Raw genomic sequence first — 20,319 nt, 5'->3', positions numbered from 1 at the left:
ATGGCAGGACAAGCCCGCCACTAAAGAGTGGACACTGTGATTGAAGTACTGCAAAACAACACAGGATACAGGGTTCAAGACCGCAGAGTGCAGTACTGTCTTTGCAGTGCTGCAATACAAGAAACAGAATACAGGCTTCAGGACTGCAGAGTGCAGTACGTCTTTGCAGTGCTGCAAGACAAGCTCATCGGGTGGTGTAGATACCATCAGGTAAAGGACCATCGGGTGGTTTACCATCAGATAAAGTGCACGTGGCACTATACTGTATTGGGCGGATCAAGGATGCGCACACTCCACCAGCGATGACGCAAGCTTGGGACATCAGAATTACCGTTTTCTAGGCGAACTATAAAATGCCAGCAACAACCCTACAACTATCTTGATCTAACCACAACCATTCGAATTACAAGAAACATCATATACTTTATCCCAACATGTGCAACGCACGGAAACGCCAAAGTCAGAATGCATCAAGAAGGAGGAGCACTTTAACCAACAAGGTATATGAGTATGGCGAATTATACGGTGCGGATGTTGCTTTGATCATCTATCAGAAGGGGCGTTATTACACTTATGTATCTCCTGGAAACTCATGTTTCCCACCATCCAAGAAAGAAATTGTAGGTTTACGCATGATTTCAATGGAATCTTACTGAGTAGTGTTAAGATGAATTCGTTTCCAATCCTTATAAATATGGTGCCGCATGGTGCTGACGCGACATATCAACGGAAACGCATTCCAGAAGATCCAGGGCAAGTGGGGAGTAGAGAGCAGTGGTGCGCAGATACGAATATTGCCACGGCGTCAAGTAGCGGGATGAGGCCCTAACCAATGACCGATGGCATCGACAACCTCTTCCCATCAAGTGGTCCGATGAACTCACTGGGCCAACATTGCAGGTTCATGCACGTAAATCAAATATGTTGCTATGGTTGTCTCTAGATAGTGCAGAGGATGTATAAGCGACTTGAATTCCGTCGTTCAAAAGTCAGGCTCTGAATCCTCGCCTGAATCAGGACAGGTCATTTCATTAAGCTTATATCTGCTATCTCTTGCATTTGTTGAAACCTGGCTGTTCAAATGTGAAGAGACTGCCAACGACCGAATGAGATGTTCGTGGTGGCTAATGGCCAAAAATCGTAACCGATGGGGTGGAGGTTCAATGGGTGGAAGATTATTCGATGGAGGATAAATGGGTGGAAGATTATTGGGTGGAGGTTCAATAGGAACAGGACGAGTGAGTGACGAGGACAGAATAGAGGTGTTAGTTAACCCCTGTCGATCGAGCGGGACCACCTTGATCCACCGTAGATAGTTCTGATGGCACTCTGGAGAGTACGTACTGGTACGTACTGTCTACGTCACCCTGAAGCTGTGAATTCGGCCCTGAGAATTAAACTAGGGTAAGTCGGGGCTTTCGCAACCCCTTCAAGCAGAAAGGTCCCAAAGTGAGAACTCAGGGTAAGTTGCAGTGTGAGTCATATTGTTCCACTACCTTTTATACTTAATGTCACTCTAGGTCTATTTCTCTAGCTGCTCTAATATAGATCCGCAAAACCGTAATGCTGTCGCTATTTTTTCTGTGCTGTTCCCATGTGAATCTTTAAATGTGTAACTTGATGGGACCTGCTAACGAAATAAGCGATCAGGCTCTTGATTAGCCAAATATAGCAGCCATGTCTCGACCTGCACCTCGGCTCACGTTGAGAATGCGAGTTATCTGTGGCAAAGGGTAAGACAATGGGGTACGGTACTTCATCTTAGTAATACAAATACTGTAATGACTAGGCTGCGCACTGGGTACTCATGAGTCGAGTAGTAGAATTTCTACTCACCCAGCTGAGTTACTCACTCATATCCCGAGTATTGTTGAATGAGGATTACTCACTTGCCGGGTACCTAGTATAGGTCTTGGCAACCCAGTTATATCACGTGTTTGATTAGTCATTGAAAAGGGGGTGTGATCGTGACTTCACATTGATATCGATATCGTAAAACGCCATAACTCAATAACTCCATTCCCATGTCGTTGATATCCTATTCCACACTATAACCTTTGCCAGAACTTATCTAACCTTCATTCCTGGGTGAGAGACATTTCCATCGATTAAGCCTACAGCTCCATGATTAAACATCATATCCCGCAAACGCCGAACCAATACCATATCCTTTGCCTGAATTGTCACTCTCTTCGCATGAATAGCAAGGAGATTTGTCACTATAACTGTTAGTATGTCCCTGTCACTATGTTCAAGTATCATACTCTCAAATTCTCGAATGAGGAAGCATTCGGCAGCTTCCTGGAGAGCTAGGATAGCAGATTGCTGGAAGCGAAGATTGGACTTGAAGTCTTGTGCGATTTCCCTAACAAGACGCTGGAATGAGAGCTTTGGAATAATCAGGCGAGTATCAAGTTGCTGTCTTCTGATATCGCGGAGAGCCTTGGTGCCTATATGTTTATTAGAGAGTTCTGGTAATCCTCTGGTAATCCTCTTACCAGACTTTGCACGGCGCATGGCCTTCTGAGCATGATTGTTGCAAGCTTGAGATGAGCGAACTGGAGCTTTTCTTGCTGTGCGCACAGCCTTTTCCTTTCCCTTTCCCTTTCCACCAAGCCTAGAGCCAGCCTGTAATCCAAGTGGCATCCTTGGTGCTGTGCCGCCAGTTGATCTCCTAGCAGTTTGCTTAATACGAGCCATTTGCTAACATTAAGATGAGTTAGTGAAGTATACACAAGACAAAGAAGTAGATCAAAAGATATATGTACTTACAGTGAGTTTGTAGCAAGGATGTTGTAGAAAGAGTAAAGAAAGAGGTAGAGGTTGAAAGGTATGTGTTTTATTTGAAGGTACGCGTTGTAGTGTTGTTTAGAACAGTAATTATTTGCAGGTGAATATTCCTTGACGAATATAATTGTTTGCAACTTTAAAAAAACAACAACCTTACAACCAACCACCTTCCTTGGTTACGTTCCGATCTACACATTCTTCTTCTCTTTTGCGCTTTACCTCTTCACTAGGACCTCAAGTAAGTTTATTATCTTGATTCTACAGTCAGAACTTCTGATGATCTTCTGCTAATCACGTGTTTAGCATGGCGAAACGCAAGGCACCTGAAGAACTCTCCACTAATTTGAATACTATCAAAGCTCGCAACCGCGTCTCCAACCTTACTGAAGATGAGAAGGCTGTTCATTTAGCACTCAAGGCTGACCATGGCGATCTGAGCTACTACTTAAAGAAGTTATACAAGTCTGCAAAGTATATCGCTGCCTCTGCTGAAGACAAGACACGTCTACAGAATGAATTGAAGGTTGAGCGTATTCGTGTTCGGTAAGTTCCTTCTGGTAATCTCTGGTAGCCTTAATCTAACTATAAACAGGACTGAAAAGGGCACCCATGCATCTTGCATTGCGAATCAGAAAGTCAAGAATACTAGCGCCCCTTCTTCTTCTCCACAAGCCCCACCATCTACTCCGCCACAACTTCTGTCTGAGCTTGCTGCATTTGAGGGTATCACCAGTATCCCAATCGATGACGATCATAACAGCGAATGGGAGGATACTGAGGTTGAAGACGATTTAGAGTTGGAGCTTATGTTACGGCGCGACGATATTTTAAATGACGAGGCTGTTCTACCAGATGAGCTTTCTGATGAAGAGATCGCTAGCATCCAGGCTCTCTTAACTCAAGCACGCATTGATGTTGGTACCTCATAGTCTGGTAATCTTCTGGTAATCTTCTGGTAATACTAACGGTTGATAGGCCCATGAAGAGTCCAATTTCCGCAAGTGGCAACATTTCTGGGATAGCTGTATCCGCTCATATACGAGAAAGGCTGGAAAGCTGAGAAAGAAGCCTGAGCATCTCTTTGAATATATGCCATGGATTGATGTAGAAGAAGGGTACGTCTCTGATCATTCTAGCAATCTTCTAGAGATACTAATTGTTTATTATAGCACTTTTCACAACGTTATCCCACCACATAAATATTTCTGTTTGTACGAGCAGGCAGTTTGGACAAACTTTACAGCTTGGAAGTTTGGAAAGTGGGCCCAATTACCAGGACCTGCGCAGTGGTACCCAAAGTCTTACAATCTTGTCGACAACGGATGGTTACAAGTCTCCACTCATAGTTCTAGCTTCAAAGAGGCGTTCTTACTTGTCTACTCTAAGAAATTTGATAAGGAAAAGTGGGCTAAGGTATCAGCTGCACAGGATATGTTGTTTCTGGAGTTAGAGTAGAGGAGAGAAATGGAGTATTTGATTTTCCGACGCGAATAGGGGCTATAGAGATTTAAGTATTTCATCGTAGCCAGACTTCTGGTAATCTTCTGATAATCAAACAATTTGCTACTTGCCAAATGTCATCGCAATATTCAGAGTTGTTTGACTCTGACAATCCTATTTCTAATATATTCTCAGACTCTCTTCCCTCTTCTCAACGACTACCTTCATTAAATCAAATCCCTGCGGGCCTCGAATATACTGGCAAATTAAACCAATTCATCAAATGGACTAAGGATACACACGATGTATTCATTGAGTGGTGGAAGCTATCACGATGGTATGAACAACACTCAGATCATACTAGAAAATTTCTTACGAAGATTGCATGGGATTCAACCAACCGGAGTTCTCAATACTGGAGAATTTATCACCAAGGAGCAGACCGGCTTTCTGGAGAACCATGTGTCATTTGTACCTATTGTTCGAAGGCCCTTACGCATCCTGCAATCAAGTCTGCTGGCCCAAAGTCTATGGCAACACATCTTGCATCAGACATTTGCAAAAAGAAGTCACGGATGGGTAAGGATAGTCTCTATCAAATGCGAATCAATCAGATGCGACCTCAACAGGTAAGGATTACCAGATTATTACCAGAATTATATAGGCTAATATCTATAATAGGATCATATTCTCACACAAGAGGCATTTTACGAACAAGTTCTATACACAGTTATCTCAACTCATAGCTCGTTCCGCTCAGTCGAGGATCCTGAATGGAAAAGGCTTGCTATCTTACAGAATCCTCACTATCCACTACCCTCAGCAACAACTATTCGAAACCTCTTAACAACAAAGCTCACACAAATCGAAGAAGAGATGCTACAAGATGTTGTTCCTGGTTCAAAGATTGCATTATCGCTCGACTGTTGGTCAAGTGTTACTCGACTTTCATTTATGGGTGTTATTGCATCATTTATCGACCGTCATTGGAAAATGCAAGAGGTCTTGATTGGGTTTGAACCTATATATACAGAGCATACTGGTGCTGAGTTATGTGGAATACTTGAAAAAGTTATCACAAGGCAGCATTTAGAAGGACGAATTATATCCATTACGACTGATAATGCGTCAAACAACACTTCAATGATGAGAGATGTGGAAATAATGCTTGATAGTATTGCAGACAACGAGCATTTCATTGGAGGAAAAGTACAACACATACCCTGCCTAGCTCACGTTATTCAACTTGCCCTTAGTGCTCTCTTTGGTCGAATCCGGATTACGCCAACAAATCAAGAGATCTTAATGAACTGGGAAGAAGAGAATCAGATGGAGGGCCTTGCAAAGTTGCAGAAGGACAAGGGTATTGGATTTACACTTGGAAAGGTATATATTCTCTTGTTAGTTCTGGTAAACTTCTGGTAGTCTTTTCTAATATCTCATAGCTCCGGAAGCTCACTATCTTTGTTAATTCAAGTCAAACTCGAAGGAACAGGTTTATGACTTTGCAAAAGGCAAACATGAACCGGGGTCAATCATCTCAGAGGCTTCTTCGACTTATTCAAGATGTATCAACTCGATGGGATTCGACATGCCATATGCTTCTGCGAGCACACAACTCAAGTCAACAATCAATCAATATACTCGAGGCGATCATGGTGCTCACATGTTCAGACTTAGCGAGCTAGAATGGAAGCACATCGAATACATCATTGATCTTACAAGGCCATTCAACTTCTTTACAACAAACATTGGATCGTCAGCCGGACCTACTGTCTGCTATACACTTGGAGTATATCAAAAACTCTTATCAACGCTTGAAGGAACTCGGCACCGGCTACGGCATAAGACATATCCATGGGCAGCAAAGATGACTTTAGCAATCGATGCTGCAGAGAAGAAGATTAGGAAGTATTATAACAAGCTATACACAAATACTGGATCTATCTTCGCATTTGCTAGTATCTTAAATCCTAGTGTGAAGCTCTCACACTTTAACAAAAAGGTTTGCAAGCTTGACTTTTCAATACGAAATTGGGAGACAGAGTTTGAACAACAGTTTAGGACTCTTTATAAAGAGCAGTACTCTACAGTGCGAGTTGCGAGTCAATCAGGATTACGAGATGCAGATATGGATCCATTAGCCTTAGTATTGCAGCAAAGTCAGACATTAAATGGGACTCGGGGCCAGCGAGAGGAATATGTGAATGAGGCTGATCTCTATCTTGATGCTCGTAAGTTTCTGGTAATCTTCTGATAATCTTATTCTAACTTGTATAGCACATATCTACACAAAGATATTGCTATTTTGGCAACAAAAGGAAGAGCAATTTCCTGGTCTATCAGCAATGGCTCGTGATATACTTTGTATTCCTGCTGCTGAGTCTGGAGTTGAGCGAGTCTTTAGTGCCGCAAGGGACGTATGTGGCCACCGACGTGGTCAACTTAATCCTGAGACGATTAAGAGTATTATGCTTATATATTACTCTCGACAATACAAGAATCGTCAAGGTCATCGTGACAAGCTTGCAGATATGATGGACGTCGTTGATATGACTGAGGAGCAAGTCGAAGAAGAGTATGAGGCACAACGACAACGGATGTGCAATTCTATCGAGTTACAATATATCAGCGATGAAGAAGAACCACGATCAAATACACATATCCGAGAGACATATTCAAAGGTACAATATCCTCCGTTTAATCCTCAGCGGCCACAGCAACAGCAAGACTTATCACAAGCTGCACATGAAGAACGACAAATGCGCTACCAACAAGGTGAAGAAAGAGATAGGGCTGACCGTCTTAACGAGACCTTATACGACATCCCAGATGACGATATCCCAGATAATGAAGATATAAGAGAAGATGGTAATAATGAGGAGCCTATACTTCCAACTATTCATGACGATGAAGATAAGGATATGCCGTCCTCGCCACCAACGCCTATCCAACGCCCTCGGAAGACTGGAAGAGATCTACTTGATATCTTTCAAGCTACTCGTCAAGACCCTATAAATACTTTAGGTATTAGTAGGTCTGGCCGGCCTCATCAAGCAAGGTGGAAAGATGTTCTTGAGCATATATAATATAGTGTTCTGATAATCTTCTGATAATCGTGGTACTTAGATAGAGGAATATACGTGATTCGTTCTCACAGCTTATTAGAGATGGTAGAGTGATGCTGATAAATGTAATACTTTAAGTTAACTTACAACTGTAACCATAAAACAGTATTAATCGTATGAGGGACTGTTCACGTAATGCATATATCTTACACGTGACAGCCGAGTACTCACTGGGTTTTTACAGAGTAACTGAGTATTGGCCTCACTCACCGAGTCGAGTGAAAGGTTCAGCTACTCACCCAGCTGAGTAACCCACTGAGTGAGTGAGCCGAGTATTGGGCGAGTAGTGCGCAGCCTANACTAGGCTGCGCACTGGGTACTCATGAGTCGAGTAGTAGAATTTCTACTCACCCAGCTGAGTTACTCACTCATATCCCGAGTATTGTTGAATGAGGATTACTCACTTGCCGGGTACCTAGTATAGGTCTTGGCAACCCAGTTATATCACGTGTTTGATTAGTCATTGAAAAGGGGGTGTGATCGTGACTTCACATTGATATCGATATCGTAAAACGCCATAACTCAATAACTCCATTCCCATGTCGTTGATATCCTATTCCACACTATAACCTTTGCCAGAACTTATCTAACCTTCATTCCTGGGTGAGAGACATTTCCATCGATTAAGCCTACAGCTCCATGATTAAACATCATATCCCGCAAACGCCGAACCAATACCATATCCTTTGCCTGAATTGTCACTCTCTTCGCATGAATAGCAAGGAGATTTGTCACTATAACTGTTAGTATGTCCCTGTCACTATGTTCAAGTATCATACTCTCAAATTCTCGAATGAGGAAGCATTCGGCAGCTTCCTGGAGAGCTAGGATAGCAGATTGCTGGAAGCGAAGATTGGACTTGAAGTCTTGTGCGATTTCCCTAACAAGACGCTGGAATGAGAGCTTTGGAATAATCAGGCGAGTATCAAGTTGCTGTCTTCTGATATCGCGGAGAGCCTTGGTGCCTATATGTTTATTAGAGAGTTCTGGTAATCCTCTGGTAATCCTCTTACCAGACTTTGCACGGCGCATGGCCTTCTGAGCATGATTGTTGCAAGCTTGAGATGAGCGAACTGGAGCTTTTCTTGCTGTGCGCACAGCCTTTTCCTTTCCCTTTCCCTTTCCACCAAGCCTAGAGCCAGCCTGTAATCCAAGTGGCATCCTTGGTGCTGTGCCGCCAGTTGATCTCCTAGCAGTTTGCTTAATACGAGCCATTTGCTAACATTAAGATGAGTTAGTGAAGTATACACAAGACAAAGAAGTAGATCAAAAGATATATGTACTTACAGTGAGTTTGTAGCAAGGATGTTGTAGAAAGAGTAAAGAAAGAGGTAGAGGTTGAAAGGTATGTGTTTTATTTGAAGGTACGCGTTGTAGTGTTGTTTAGAACAGTAATTATTTGCAGGTGAATATTCCTTGACGAATATAATTGTTTGCAACTTTAAAAAAACAACAACCTTACAACCAACCACCTTCCTTGGTTACGTTCCGATCTACACATTCTTCTTCTCTTTTGCGCTTTACCTCTTCACTAGGACCTCAAGTAAGTTTATTATCTTGATTCTACAGTCAGAACTTCTGATGATCTTCTGCTAATCACGTGTTTAGCATGGCGAAACGCAAGGCACCTGAAGAACTCTCCACTAATTTGAATACTATCAAAGCTCGCAACCGCGTCTCCAACCTTACTGAAGATGAGAAGGCTGTTCATTTAGCACTCAAGGCTGACCATGGCGATCTGAGCTACTACTTAAAGAAGTTATACAAGTCTGCAAAGTATATCGCTGCCTCTGCTGAAGACAAGACACGTCTACAGAATGAATTGAAGGTTGAGCGTATTCGTGTTCGGTAAGTTCCTTCTGGTAATCTCTGGTAGCCTTAATCTAACTATAAACAGGACTGAAAAGGGCACCCATGCATCTTGCATTGCGAATCAGAAAGTCAAGAATACTAGCGCCCCTTCTTCTTCTCCACAAGCCCCACCATCTACTCCGCCACAACTTCTGTCTGAGCTTGCTGCATTTGAGGGTATCACCAGTATCCAATCGATGACGATCATAACAGCGAATGGGAGGATACTGAGGTTGAAGACGATTTAGAGTTGGAGCTTATGTTACGGCGCGACGATATTTTAAATGACGAGGCTGTTCTACCAGATGAGCTTTCTGATGAAGAGATCGCTGCATCCAGGCTCTCTTAACTCAAGCACGCATTGATGTTGGTACCTCATAGTCTGGTAATCTTCTGGTAATCTTCTGGTAATACTAACGGTTGATAGGCCCATGAAGAGTCCAATTTCCGCAAGTGGCAACATTTCTGGGATAGCTGTATCCGCTCATATACGAGAAAGGCTGGAAAGCTGAGAAAGAAGCCTGAGCATCTCTTTGAATATATGCCATGGATTGATGTAGAAGAAGGGTACGTCTCTGATCATTCTAGCAATCTTCTAGAGATACTAATTGTTTATTATAGCACTTTTCACAACGTTATCCACCACATAAATATTTCTGTTTGTACGAGCAGGCAGTTTGGACAAACTTTACAGCTTGGAAGTTTGGAAAGTGGGCCCAATTACCAGGACCTGCGCAGTGGTACCCAAAGTCTTACAATCTTGTCGACAACGGATGGTTACAAGTCTCCACTCATAGTTCTAGCTTCAAAGAGGCGTTCTTACTTGTCTACTCTAAGAAATTTGATAAGGAAAAGTGGGCTAAGGTATCAGCTGCACAGGATATGTTGTTTCTGGAGTTAGAGTAGAGGAGAGAAATGGAGTATTTGATTTTCCGACGCGAATAGGGGCTATAGAGATTTAAGTATTTCATCGTAGCCAGACTTCTGGTAATCTTCTGATAATCAAACAATTTGCTACTTGCCAAATGTCATCGCAATATTCAGAGTTGTTTGACTCTGACAATCCTATTTCTAATATATTCTCAGACTCTCTTCCCTCTTCTCAACGACTACCTTCATTAAATCAAATCCCTGCGGGCCTCGAATATACTGGCAAATTAAACCAATTCATCAAATGGACTAAGGATACACACGATGTATTCATTGAGTGGTGGAAGCTATCACGATGGTATGAACAACACTCAGATCATACTAGAAAATTTCTTACGAAGATTGCATGGGATTCAACCAACCGGAGTTCTCAATACTGGAGAATTTATCACCAAGGAGCAGACCGGCTTTCTGGAGAACCATGTGTCATTTGTACCTATTGTTCGAAGGCCCTTACGCATCCTGCAATCAAGTCTGCTGGCCCAAAGTCTATGGCAACACATCTTGCATCAGACATTTGCAAAAAGAAGTCACGGATGGGTAAGGATAGTCTCTATCAAATGCGAATCAATCAGATGCGACCTCAACAGGTAAGGATTACCAGATTATTACCAGAATTATATAGGCTAATATCTATAATAGGATCATATTCTCACACAAGAGGCATTTTACGAACAAGTTCTATACACAGTTATCTCAACTCATAGCTCGTTCCGCTCAGTCGAGGATCCTGAATGGAAAAGGCTTGCTATCTTACAGAATCCTCACTATCCACTACCCTCAGCAACAACTATTCGAAACCTCTTAACAACAAAGCTCACACAAATCGAAGAAGAGATGCTACAAGATGTTGTTCCTGGTTCAAAGATTGCATTATCGCTCGACTGTTGGTCAAGTGTTACTCGACTTTCATTTATGGGTGTTATTGCATCATTTATCGACCGTCATTGGAAAATGCAAGAGGTCTTGATTGGGTTTGAACCTATATATACAGAGCATACTGGTGCTGAGTTATGTGGAATACTTGAAAAAGTTATCACAAGGCAGCATTTAGAAGGACGAATTATATCCATTACGACTGATAATGCGTCAAACAACACTTCAATGATGAGAGATGTGGAAATAATGCTTGATAGTATTGCAGACAACGAGCATTTCATTGGAGGAAAAGTACAACACATACCCTGCCTAGCTCACGTTATTCAACTTGCCCTTAGTGCTCTCTTTGGTCGAATCCGGATTACGCCAACAAATCAAGAGATCTTAATGAACTGGGAAGAAGAGAATCAGATGGAGGGCCTTGCAAAGTTGCAGAAGGACAAGGGTATTGGATTTACACTTGGAAAGGTATATATTCTCTTGTTAGTTCTGGTAAACTTCTGGTAGTCTTTTCTAATATCTCATAGCTCCGGAAGCTCACTATCTTTGTTAATTCAAGTCAAACTCGAAGGAACAGGTTTATGACTTTGCAAAAGGCAAACATGAACCGGGGTCAATCATCTCAGAGGCTTCTTCGACTTATTCAAGATGTATCAACTCGATGGGATTCGACATGCCATATGCTTCTGCGAGCACAGCAACTCAAGTCAACAATCAATCAATATACTCGAGGCGATCATGGTGCTCACATGTTCAGACTTAGCGAGCTAGAATGGAAGCACATCGAATACATCATTGATCTTACAAGGCCATTCAACTTCTTTACAACAAACATTGGATCGTCAGCCGGACCTACTGTCTGCTATACACTTGGAGTATATCAAAAACTCTTATCAACGCTTGAAGGAACTCGGCACCGGCTACGGCATAAGACATATCCATGGGCAGCAAAGATGACTTTAGCAATCGATGCTGCAGAGAAGAAGATTAGGAAGTATTATAACAAGCTATACACAAATACTGGATCTATCTTCGCATTTGCTAGTATCTTAAATCCTAGTGTGAAGCTCTCACACTTTAACAAAAAGGTTTGCAAGCTTGACTTTTCAATACGAAATTGGGAGACAGAGTTTGAACAACAGTTTAGGACCCTTTATAAAGAGCAGTACTCTACAGTGCGAGTTGCGAGTCAATCAGGATTACGAGATGCAGATATGGATCCATTAGCCTTAGTATTGCAGCAAAGTCAGACATTAAATGGGACTCGGGGCCAGCGAGAGGAATATGTGAATGAGGCTGATCTCTATCTTGATGCTCGTAAGTTTCTGGTAATCTTCTGATAATCTTATTCTAACTTGTATAGCACATATCTACACAAAGATATTGCTATTTTGGCAACAAAAGGAAGAGCAATTTCCTGGTCTATCAGCAATGGCTCGTGATATACTTTGTATTCCTGCTGCTGAGTCTGGAGTTGAGCGAGTCTTTAGTGCCGCAAGGGACGTATGTGGCCACCGACGTGGTCAACTTAATCCTGAGACGATTAAGAGTATTATGCTTATATATTACTCTCGACAATACAAGAATCGTCAAGGTCATCGTGACAAGCTTGCAGATATGATGGACGTCGTTGATATGACTGAGGAGCAAGTCGAAGAAGAGTATGAGGCACAACGACAACGGATGTGCAATTCTATCGAGTTACAATATATCAGCGATGAAGAAGAACCACGATCAAATACACATATCCGAGAGACATATTCAAAGGTACAATATCCTCCGTTTAATCCTCAGCGGCCACAGCAACAGCAAGACTTATCACAAGCTGCACATGAAGAACGACAAATGCGCTACCAACAAGGTGAAGAAAGAGATAGGGCTGACCGTCTTAACGAGACCTTATACGACATCCCAGATGACGATATCCCAGATAATGAAGATATAAGAGAAGATGGTAATAATGAGGAGCCTATACTTCCAACTATTCATGACGATGAAGATAAGGATATGCCGTCCTCGCCACCAACGCCTATCCAACGCCCTCGGAAGACTGGAAGAGATCTACTTGATATCTTTCAAGCTACTCGTCAAGACCCTATAAATACTTTAGGTATTAGTAGGTCTGGCCGGCCTCATCAAGCAAGGTGGAAAGATGTTCTTGAGCATATATAATATAGTGTTCTGATAATCTTCTGATAATCGTGGTACTTAGATAGAGGAATATACGTGATTCGTTCTCACAGCTTATTAGAGATGGTAGAGTGATGCTGATAAATGTAATACTTTAAGTTAACTTACAACTGTAACCATAAAACAGTATTAATCGTATGAGGGACTGTTCACGTAATGCATATATCTTACACGTGACAGCCGAGTACTCACTGGGTTTTTACAGAGTAACTGAGTATTGGCCTCACTCACCGAGTCGAGTGAAAGGTTCAGCTACTCACCAGCTGAGTAACCCACTGAGTGAGTGAGCCGAGTATTGGGCGAGTAGTGCGCAGCCTAGTAATGACCCACACCTCGAGGTCATAGATGCATCCTGGACACTTTCACCTCAAATCCATACAGTATCAATAAAGCACTCATCGCCCATACTGACGCCTTCATGAGTAAGGCAGGGGGGTGCGCTTAGCCATAAGCACAAGAATTTCTCGATCCCCAAGCAGCCGCCTCTTTGCCGCCTGCCGTCACGCCGTGCCTACCCCAAGCTCCGCTCTTAGGCGGTAGCGCCAACTGCCTTGCTATCACTAAATCTTCCCTTGTACCTGTGCTCTCCTACTAATTACAAGCCGGAAAGAAAAACCCCTCGGATCCACTTGAAATAAGTTAATTTAGTGCCAAATAAACCCTCACCTGCATTTTCGAGAAAGTTTCCTTACCTGTAACAGTCACGTGGGAAATTATGGCTCTCTTATACTTAATGTCACTCTCTAGCTATATTACTCTCTAGACGCCCTAGCAATCCTGGTTGCAAATTACTCTGCAATGTCATGATACCGTTGCCATTTTTACTATGCACCCACGTGACTCTCAAAGGAAATAGAACTTCTGACAATGGAACTTGCCAAACGGTAGCTCATTCCCAAAGACGCAGAAGACACTACACTACCAACAAAATGACGGTACAAGTAACATGATGGTAGCTCATTCCCAAAGGTGCAGAAGACTTTACAGTACCTGGCATTTTACGGTAGCTCATTCCCATCGGTGCAGACAACCATCTTCCGTGCGTGGTAAGTGTGAGACAGATCTTCGGTGGCCTTGCGTTTCAAACCAATGACTCTCTTGGTTGCCTCCGCGTGGAGATTCGCTGCAGATTCATGCATCCTATCATCAATAGCAAGCTCGTCTTCTGCGATTAGGAGGATTGTGTGTGTCCTATTATTGATGACTACCTGAAAGCATTCCGCGGGGCTCATCATTCGCAGATATGTGTTGAAAGCCCTGATTCCTTCCGTCATGTAATCGTTTGTCACGGTTCACCAAGGCATAGGGCGCCAGTTGGGTATTATGAATTAAACTCAATCTAGAGAAGAAAGGAAAGAGAAGAGGAGCACTCGAGCAGTGGCTCGATCTATATACAGCTATTGTGGAGTGAATTCTCTTTAGCGAGACCAGTTCTGAGAATTCACTCCACAACTGAAAACTTCGCTCCAACCCCGGAAAGCTCCCCACACCTCTGAACCCCCACTCGAGCTGCAAGGCGCACTTGATATCGTAACACTACCCCCCCCCTACTCCAGAGTTGATCTCCTGATCAAGAAATCCCATTTTCAAAAAAAAACAATTGTCTCCAGCTCTCATTTTGGTTTCTGAGGGTATTTTCTGTGATATGCTTGGGTAACTTCTGGAGAATTTTCAAAGCTCTCTGCAGTATACCATGTCTCATCCGGTGGATAGTTCTTCCAAGCTGCCTTGTAGAAAAGCTTCTTTCGAATAACTTTTGAGTCGAGGATTTCGTCCACTTCCCACTCCTCTTCGCCATTGACAATGACTGGAGGCTCTGGCTCCTGTTGCTGCCCTTCGATTGCATCATTCGAGTCAAGTCTTAATAGATTGGCATGAAATACTGGATGAATCTTCATGCTGTTTGGAAGTTTGAGCCGATATGCAACTTGCCCAATTCGCTCTAGAATTTCAAAAGGTCCCACTTGCTTGTGGTCTAGCTTCTTTGATGGCCTCTGTGTCTTTATATTTCGAGTTGAAAGCCATACTCTGTCTCCCACTTGATAGCGTGGTGCAGGTTTCCTTTTCTTGTTCGCGAAATGTTCCATTTTTGCTTGCGAGAGCGTGATTTCATCCTGCAGAAACTCCCAAACCTTTGCCATGGTCTGAGCTATGTTCTTGTGCTCTTGTTTGGCTTCGTGATATGCTTGCTGCTCTGTATCGAAGCTCATTCTTGGTTCATAGCCCTTGTTCGCAAAAAACGCACTTGTCTTGGTTGCATCTGATGGCAAACTGTTGGCAGCAAACTCCGCCATGCACAAGTATGAAACCCAATTGTCTTGAAGATAGTTCACATGAGCTCGCAAGTAGCGTTCGAGCTCTGCATTGAATCGCTCAGTCTGTCCATCTGTTTCTGGGTGGAAGGCAGTTGAAAGTTTGGCCGAAATTTTCCAAATTTTGCAGAGCAAACTCCAGACTTCTGCAATGAACTGAGGACCTCTGTCTGATATTATCGAGTTTGGTAGACCATGGTGCTTCCATACATGTCGAAGTAAGAGCTGTGCTGTAGCTTCTGCAGTAGTCCCTTCTTGCCCAGCGAAACACGGAATGAAATGTCTTTCTTTCGTCAACCTGCATGCAACAACCAAGATAGCATTGTTCCCTTCACAGAGTGGTAATCCTGTCACGAAATCTATTGATATATCTATCCATGGTTGACTGTCAATAGGGATTGGTTGTAGAAGTCCATTGTAGGAATCTCGAGATGGTTTCAATCTTCGACAACTATGGCAGTTTTTGATATATCGAATTATTGTTTTGTCCATGTTTGGCCAGTAATAGTGCTGTTTCATGACTCGCAGCATCTTTCCAGCTCCTGGATGTCCCATAGAAGGTTGTTCATGAACTTCTCTCAACAAGTCCACCTGAATGGTTTCTGGCACCCAAACTCGATTTTGATATTCTAGCATGCCGTTTTTGAGTTTGCAATAAGCCAATGCAACCTCTTTGCTTGTTCGATCACCATTCTCAAGCTTCTGTAGTGTAGCCTTGCAGAATTTGTCTTCCAGTTGAGACTTTTGGATTTTCTCAAGAATTGTCATTTCTCTGATATGAGTTTCCACTGGAGCTAGCTGAGCTGTTTGGCCTTGTTCTTTGAGTTTCTGAATGTCTGGATGTAGCCTCGAAGGTGGTAGCAATACCTGAAGCTGTTGCTTTTGTCGATCATCCTCATCATTGCCTTCTGGTCTGTCACCAGGCCTTCGAGTCAAAGCATCTGCTTTTCCATTTTGCTTCCCAGGCCTATAGATGATCTGGAAGTTGTATCAAGAGAGGAATTCAGCCCATCGAGCTTGTCTTCTTGTCAGCTTCTTGGTGGACATGAAGTATTCCAAGCTTTTGTGATCAGACAAGACTTGGACTGGAAAATCTGTCCCTTCAAGTTCTGGTCTCCATGCTTCAAAACATCTGATGATTGCAAGCAATTCCTTGTCATATATCTCGTAATTGCATTCTGCAGGTGCTAGCTTTTTCGAGAAGTATGCCACTGGATGTAGAACCCCTTGATCATCTTTTTGTGACAAGACTCCTGATGAGATGAAGTCTGAGGAATCTGCTTCAACATAGGCTGTCTTGTGTCTATCGAAATGCCTCAAGACAGGAGCTTCTGTGACTGTTTGTTTCAACAACTCGAATGCAGTTTGGCATGCATGAGTCCATTCGAATATCTGATCCTTTCTGGTAAGGTTCACCAATGGCCTCATGATGCTGGAGTAATTTTGGATGAACCTTCGATAGAAATTGCAGAATCCAATGAAAGCTTGCATATCCCTGAGCGATTTTGGAGTTTGCCATTCCAATATAGTAGAAACCTTTGCAGGGTCCATGCGAATGCCATTGACTCCCACGATGAGTCCTAGGAATTTGGTTTCTTGGACGAAAAACTCACATTTTGAGATATCTGCTTGCAGTCCAGCTTCTCGAAGCTTCTCTAGGACTTTCCTTATGTGCTCTGTATGCTCCGCTCAAGTAGCACTGTAGATAAGAATGTCATCCATGTATGCGGTGACGAATTGGTTGAGGTAATCCATGAGGGTTTCATTCATGTACCTCTGGAATGTTGCTGGACCATTTGTGAGTCCGAAGGGCATGACCTTGTATTTGTAGGATCCAAATCGAGTTCTGAATGTAGTGAGGTCTTCATCTTCTTCTGTCTGCATTCGAATTCGATTGAAGGCATGTTGAATGTCCAGTTTGGTGAGATATTTTGCTCCTATGACTTGGGCCAGCGTTTCATCAATGAGTGGTATGGGATATCGATCCTTTTTCGTTATGGCATTTAGCTTCCTGTAGTCAACACAGAATCGAAGACCACCACCTGGCTTTCTCACAAACATAATGGGTGAAGAGTATGGGGCTTTGCTTGCTTCAATGAACCCTTTTGGCAAGTGCTCGAAGACATATTCTTCGACCAAATCAAGTTCTTCCTTTGACATATTCCAGAGTGGTGCATATCCCAGCTTTGCATCACCTTCGAGTTCAATATGATGGTCTGAAGGTCGATGGGGAGGTAGCTTGTCTGCTGCCATTTTTGAAAAAAACATCCAAAAATTCATGAAATTCCTTCGGAAGGATCAGTCGAGAGTCAATTTCTTCAGTTTTTGGTCTTGTTCTTGTGCTCGATTATGTCCTTCATTGATATAGCAAAGACTTGGGCTCCTCTTTGCTTCATGAGCATTCGAAATGGTGCTGCGCCAATCATTGCTATGGTGCAAGGTTTTGGTTTTTCCACTTTCGGAGCAGGTTCCGGAGGAGGCATTTCTTTGGCTTTCTTCTTTGGCCTTTGTCTTTCGCTTTTAGATATAGGCTCTGTTTCGAGGGCTCGATCTGGTATAGAATGGTTGCAATAATCTCCAGTGAAGAGGACTTGATCATTGATCATATCGAGAACAACTCCATGTTGCTTCATCCAAGCTTTCCCGAGAATGATGGAATGTTTTCCCAGCGAAGTGATGAATAATGGACATAGGCTTTCCACATGCTCTCCCACTTGTAGTCGAGGATATATAGCATGTGTGATAGCAGGGGCAGCCTCTCCATTGAATCCTTCAACTTGTTTTGGCTTCACAAGTTCGACTGGGGCTATCCCTTCAATTTCACATATTCTTTCTGCATCAGCAGCATTAATGAAGTTTCCACCTGTGGCACCAGTATCGATCAATGCATGGACAATAGCTTTGTATTTTCCTATTCTACAAGTAGCTAAGAAAGGGGTGTCCGGATCAAAACTGGATCTCGAGGAAGAAGCTGCAATTCTGGCTGCACTGCCTCTAGTGATGACTTGTCTAGAGGCTATTCGTTTTCCGAATCGATGATAGACTCAGCTGTAGATACCTCATTCACTTGAGCTTTGAGCTCGATGTCCATTTTGTCGGCATATGAAGCATTTCCCAAGTTTCATGAGCATTTCTTTTGCTGGATCTTGATGCGGTGGTCGATACAGCTTCTGCGTCTTGTTTTGCATGTTCGAATCCATTGTAGGTTGAGGGATTGAAGTTCGAAGTGCCTGGCCCTGATTTTGAGTTTGGCCCATGTTGTTCGAAAATGACTTTGGCTTCCTTTTGTCTTCTTGTTCCTTGATCCGCTGAATGTTCTGGTCGATGAGCATGCATTTCTTTGCAAACTCGTGAAGTGTAGTAGCTCCAACTTCAGCCACTAAGGCTTTCTGCATCTGTTGGTTGACTTTGAAGCGCAAGTCATCCAGCAAAGTTTCTTCAGAGTAATCAAGCTCTGTCGTGAGCCTTTGGAACTCAGCCCAGAACACTGCAAAGGTGTTGTTTCTCTGATACAGCTTTCGATACTCAGTTTGAGCTGTGTGCTTCGATCGGGATCACTGAAGACTTTTTCCAAAACTTCAAGAATTTCTTCTGCTGTCTGCAATTTGTTTGTAGAGTTTGGTCGAAGCCTTGGATTGACATGTCGAACTGCCAGTCCTCCCAGTCGACTCTGAATGTAGCTCATTTGTAAAGTCTGTGTTGGAAAATGATCAATGTTGGCTTCGAGCTTGAGGCGAATTTTCACAACCCAGTCTTCAAATGCTGGCTCTATCCCATCTGTGAGGATTGGAGGGTCTGGAATCCGAGCTGACAGTCGACTGTGAGAGTGGTGTCCTGGTTCATTCTTCAGAGCTTGTTGGGTTTGCTTTTCAAGATATTTCTGAATTGTTTGTTGCTCTGTGATTTGTTGCTCGTTGCTCTGGATCAGTTCCTGTAACTGGAGAATGGCATCATCCTTTTCAGCCAGTATCGAATTTGAGTCCTCTGCTAGGGCCAAATAGTCCCGAAGAATGTTCTTGTGCAAAGTCCATGCCATTTTCTGGTTGGCGACAGATAGTTTCTGGAATTTGTCAAAGGTTTCAACATTCCATTCAGCCTTTTCATGTCAATTTGCAAGTATAGATTCATGTCTCTCTTGAGCTGTTTTGCCCAGAGTATGAAGGAAGGTTTCAGATTTGAAATTAGGATCATGAAGTTCATTGGTTTGGTTTGCAGAGCTTGGAATTGATGCTCCTTCTGCCAGGGATTCCTGGTCTTGTTCTGGATCATTTCGAGCTGCCATTGCAGCTTTTTCTTCAGCAGTATAAGCCATAGCGAGTTGCTATTTCAATTTCAGTTTATATCGTCAAGTCAGACACATATTGCCAAAGGCCCTATTGTGCAGTTGTTGGCCGTAGGAGCCACTCGAGAGGAGCGCACTTCCCTCACAGTTATATCCTTGTCAAGGGAGCGTTGTAAAAGGTCTGACTTGCGAAGGTGGTGTGTGTGTGTCGAGCTGACTGTCGAAAGCCAACTTTGAGGGGTTGCCTCGAGATCGTCCTGGAATCGACTTCCGGATAAGGTTTCTGGTTCTGGGGTTTTCAAAGAGTGGATTTCGATTTCGATTTCAGAAGAGGGTTCAGCTCAAAGAGCAGGAAAAGAGGTATAAGAGAGATTGAGTTTTATGTCACGGTTCACCAAGGCATAGGGCGCCAGTTGGGTATTATGAATTAAACTCAATCTAGAGAAGAAAGGAAAGAGAAGAGGAGCACTCGAGCAGTGGCTCGATCTATATACAGCTATTGTGGAGTGAATTCTCT

The 20,319-nt window shown here is 43.0% G+C and overlaps 2 protein-coding genes across 2 annotated transcripts; both read left to right on the top strand.

Annotated features, from left to right (window-relative positions):
• Positions 1 to 3,094: 3,094 nt before the first annotated feature.
• Positions 3,095 to 4,245, top strand: VC83_06845 (uncharacterized protein; the record flags this gene model as incomplete). Its single annotated transcript, XM_024470433.1, has 4 exons — positions 3,095 to 3,333; positions 3,383 to 3,704; positions 3,766 to 3,905; positions 3,960 to 4,245. The coding sequence occupies 4 exons, from the start codon at positions 3,095 to 3,097 to the stop codon at positions 4,243 to 4,245; spliced, it is 987 nt and encodes a 328-aa protein (XP_024321581.1).
• Positions 4,246 to 8,967: 4,722 nt separating this feature from the next.
• VC83_06844 (uncharacterized protein) lies at positions 8,968 to 9,457 on the top strand (the record flags this gene model as incomplete). Its single annotated transcript, XM_024470432.1, has 2 exons — positions 8,968 to 9,206; positions 9,256 to 9,457. The coding sequence occupies 2 exons, from the start codon at positions 8,968 to 8,970 to the stop codon at positions 9,455 to 9,457; spliced, it is 441 nt and encodes a 146-aa protein (XP_024321582.1).
• Positions 9,458 to 20,319: the final 10,862 nt, after the last annotated feature.

This window comes from Pseudogymnoascus destructans (assembly GCF_001641265.1).
Source record: "Pseudogymnoascus destructans isolate 20631-21 unplaced genomic scaffold scaffold_19, whole genome shotgun sequence".
Lineage (NCBI taxonomy): Eukaryota > Fungi > Ascomycota > Leotiomycetes > Thelebolales > Thelebolaceae > Pseudogymnoascus > Pseudogymnoascus destructans.
Note: the sequence above shows the minus strand (reverse complement) of the source record. Positions and strands in the feature narration are given on the sequence as shown.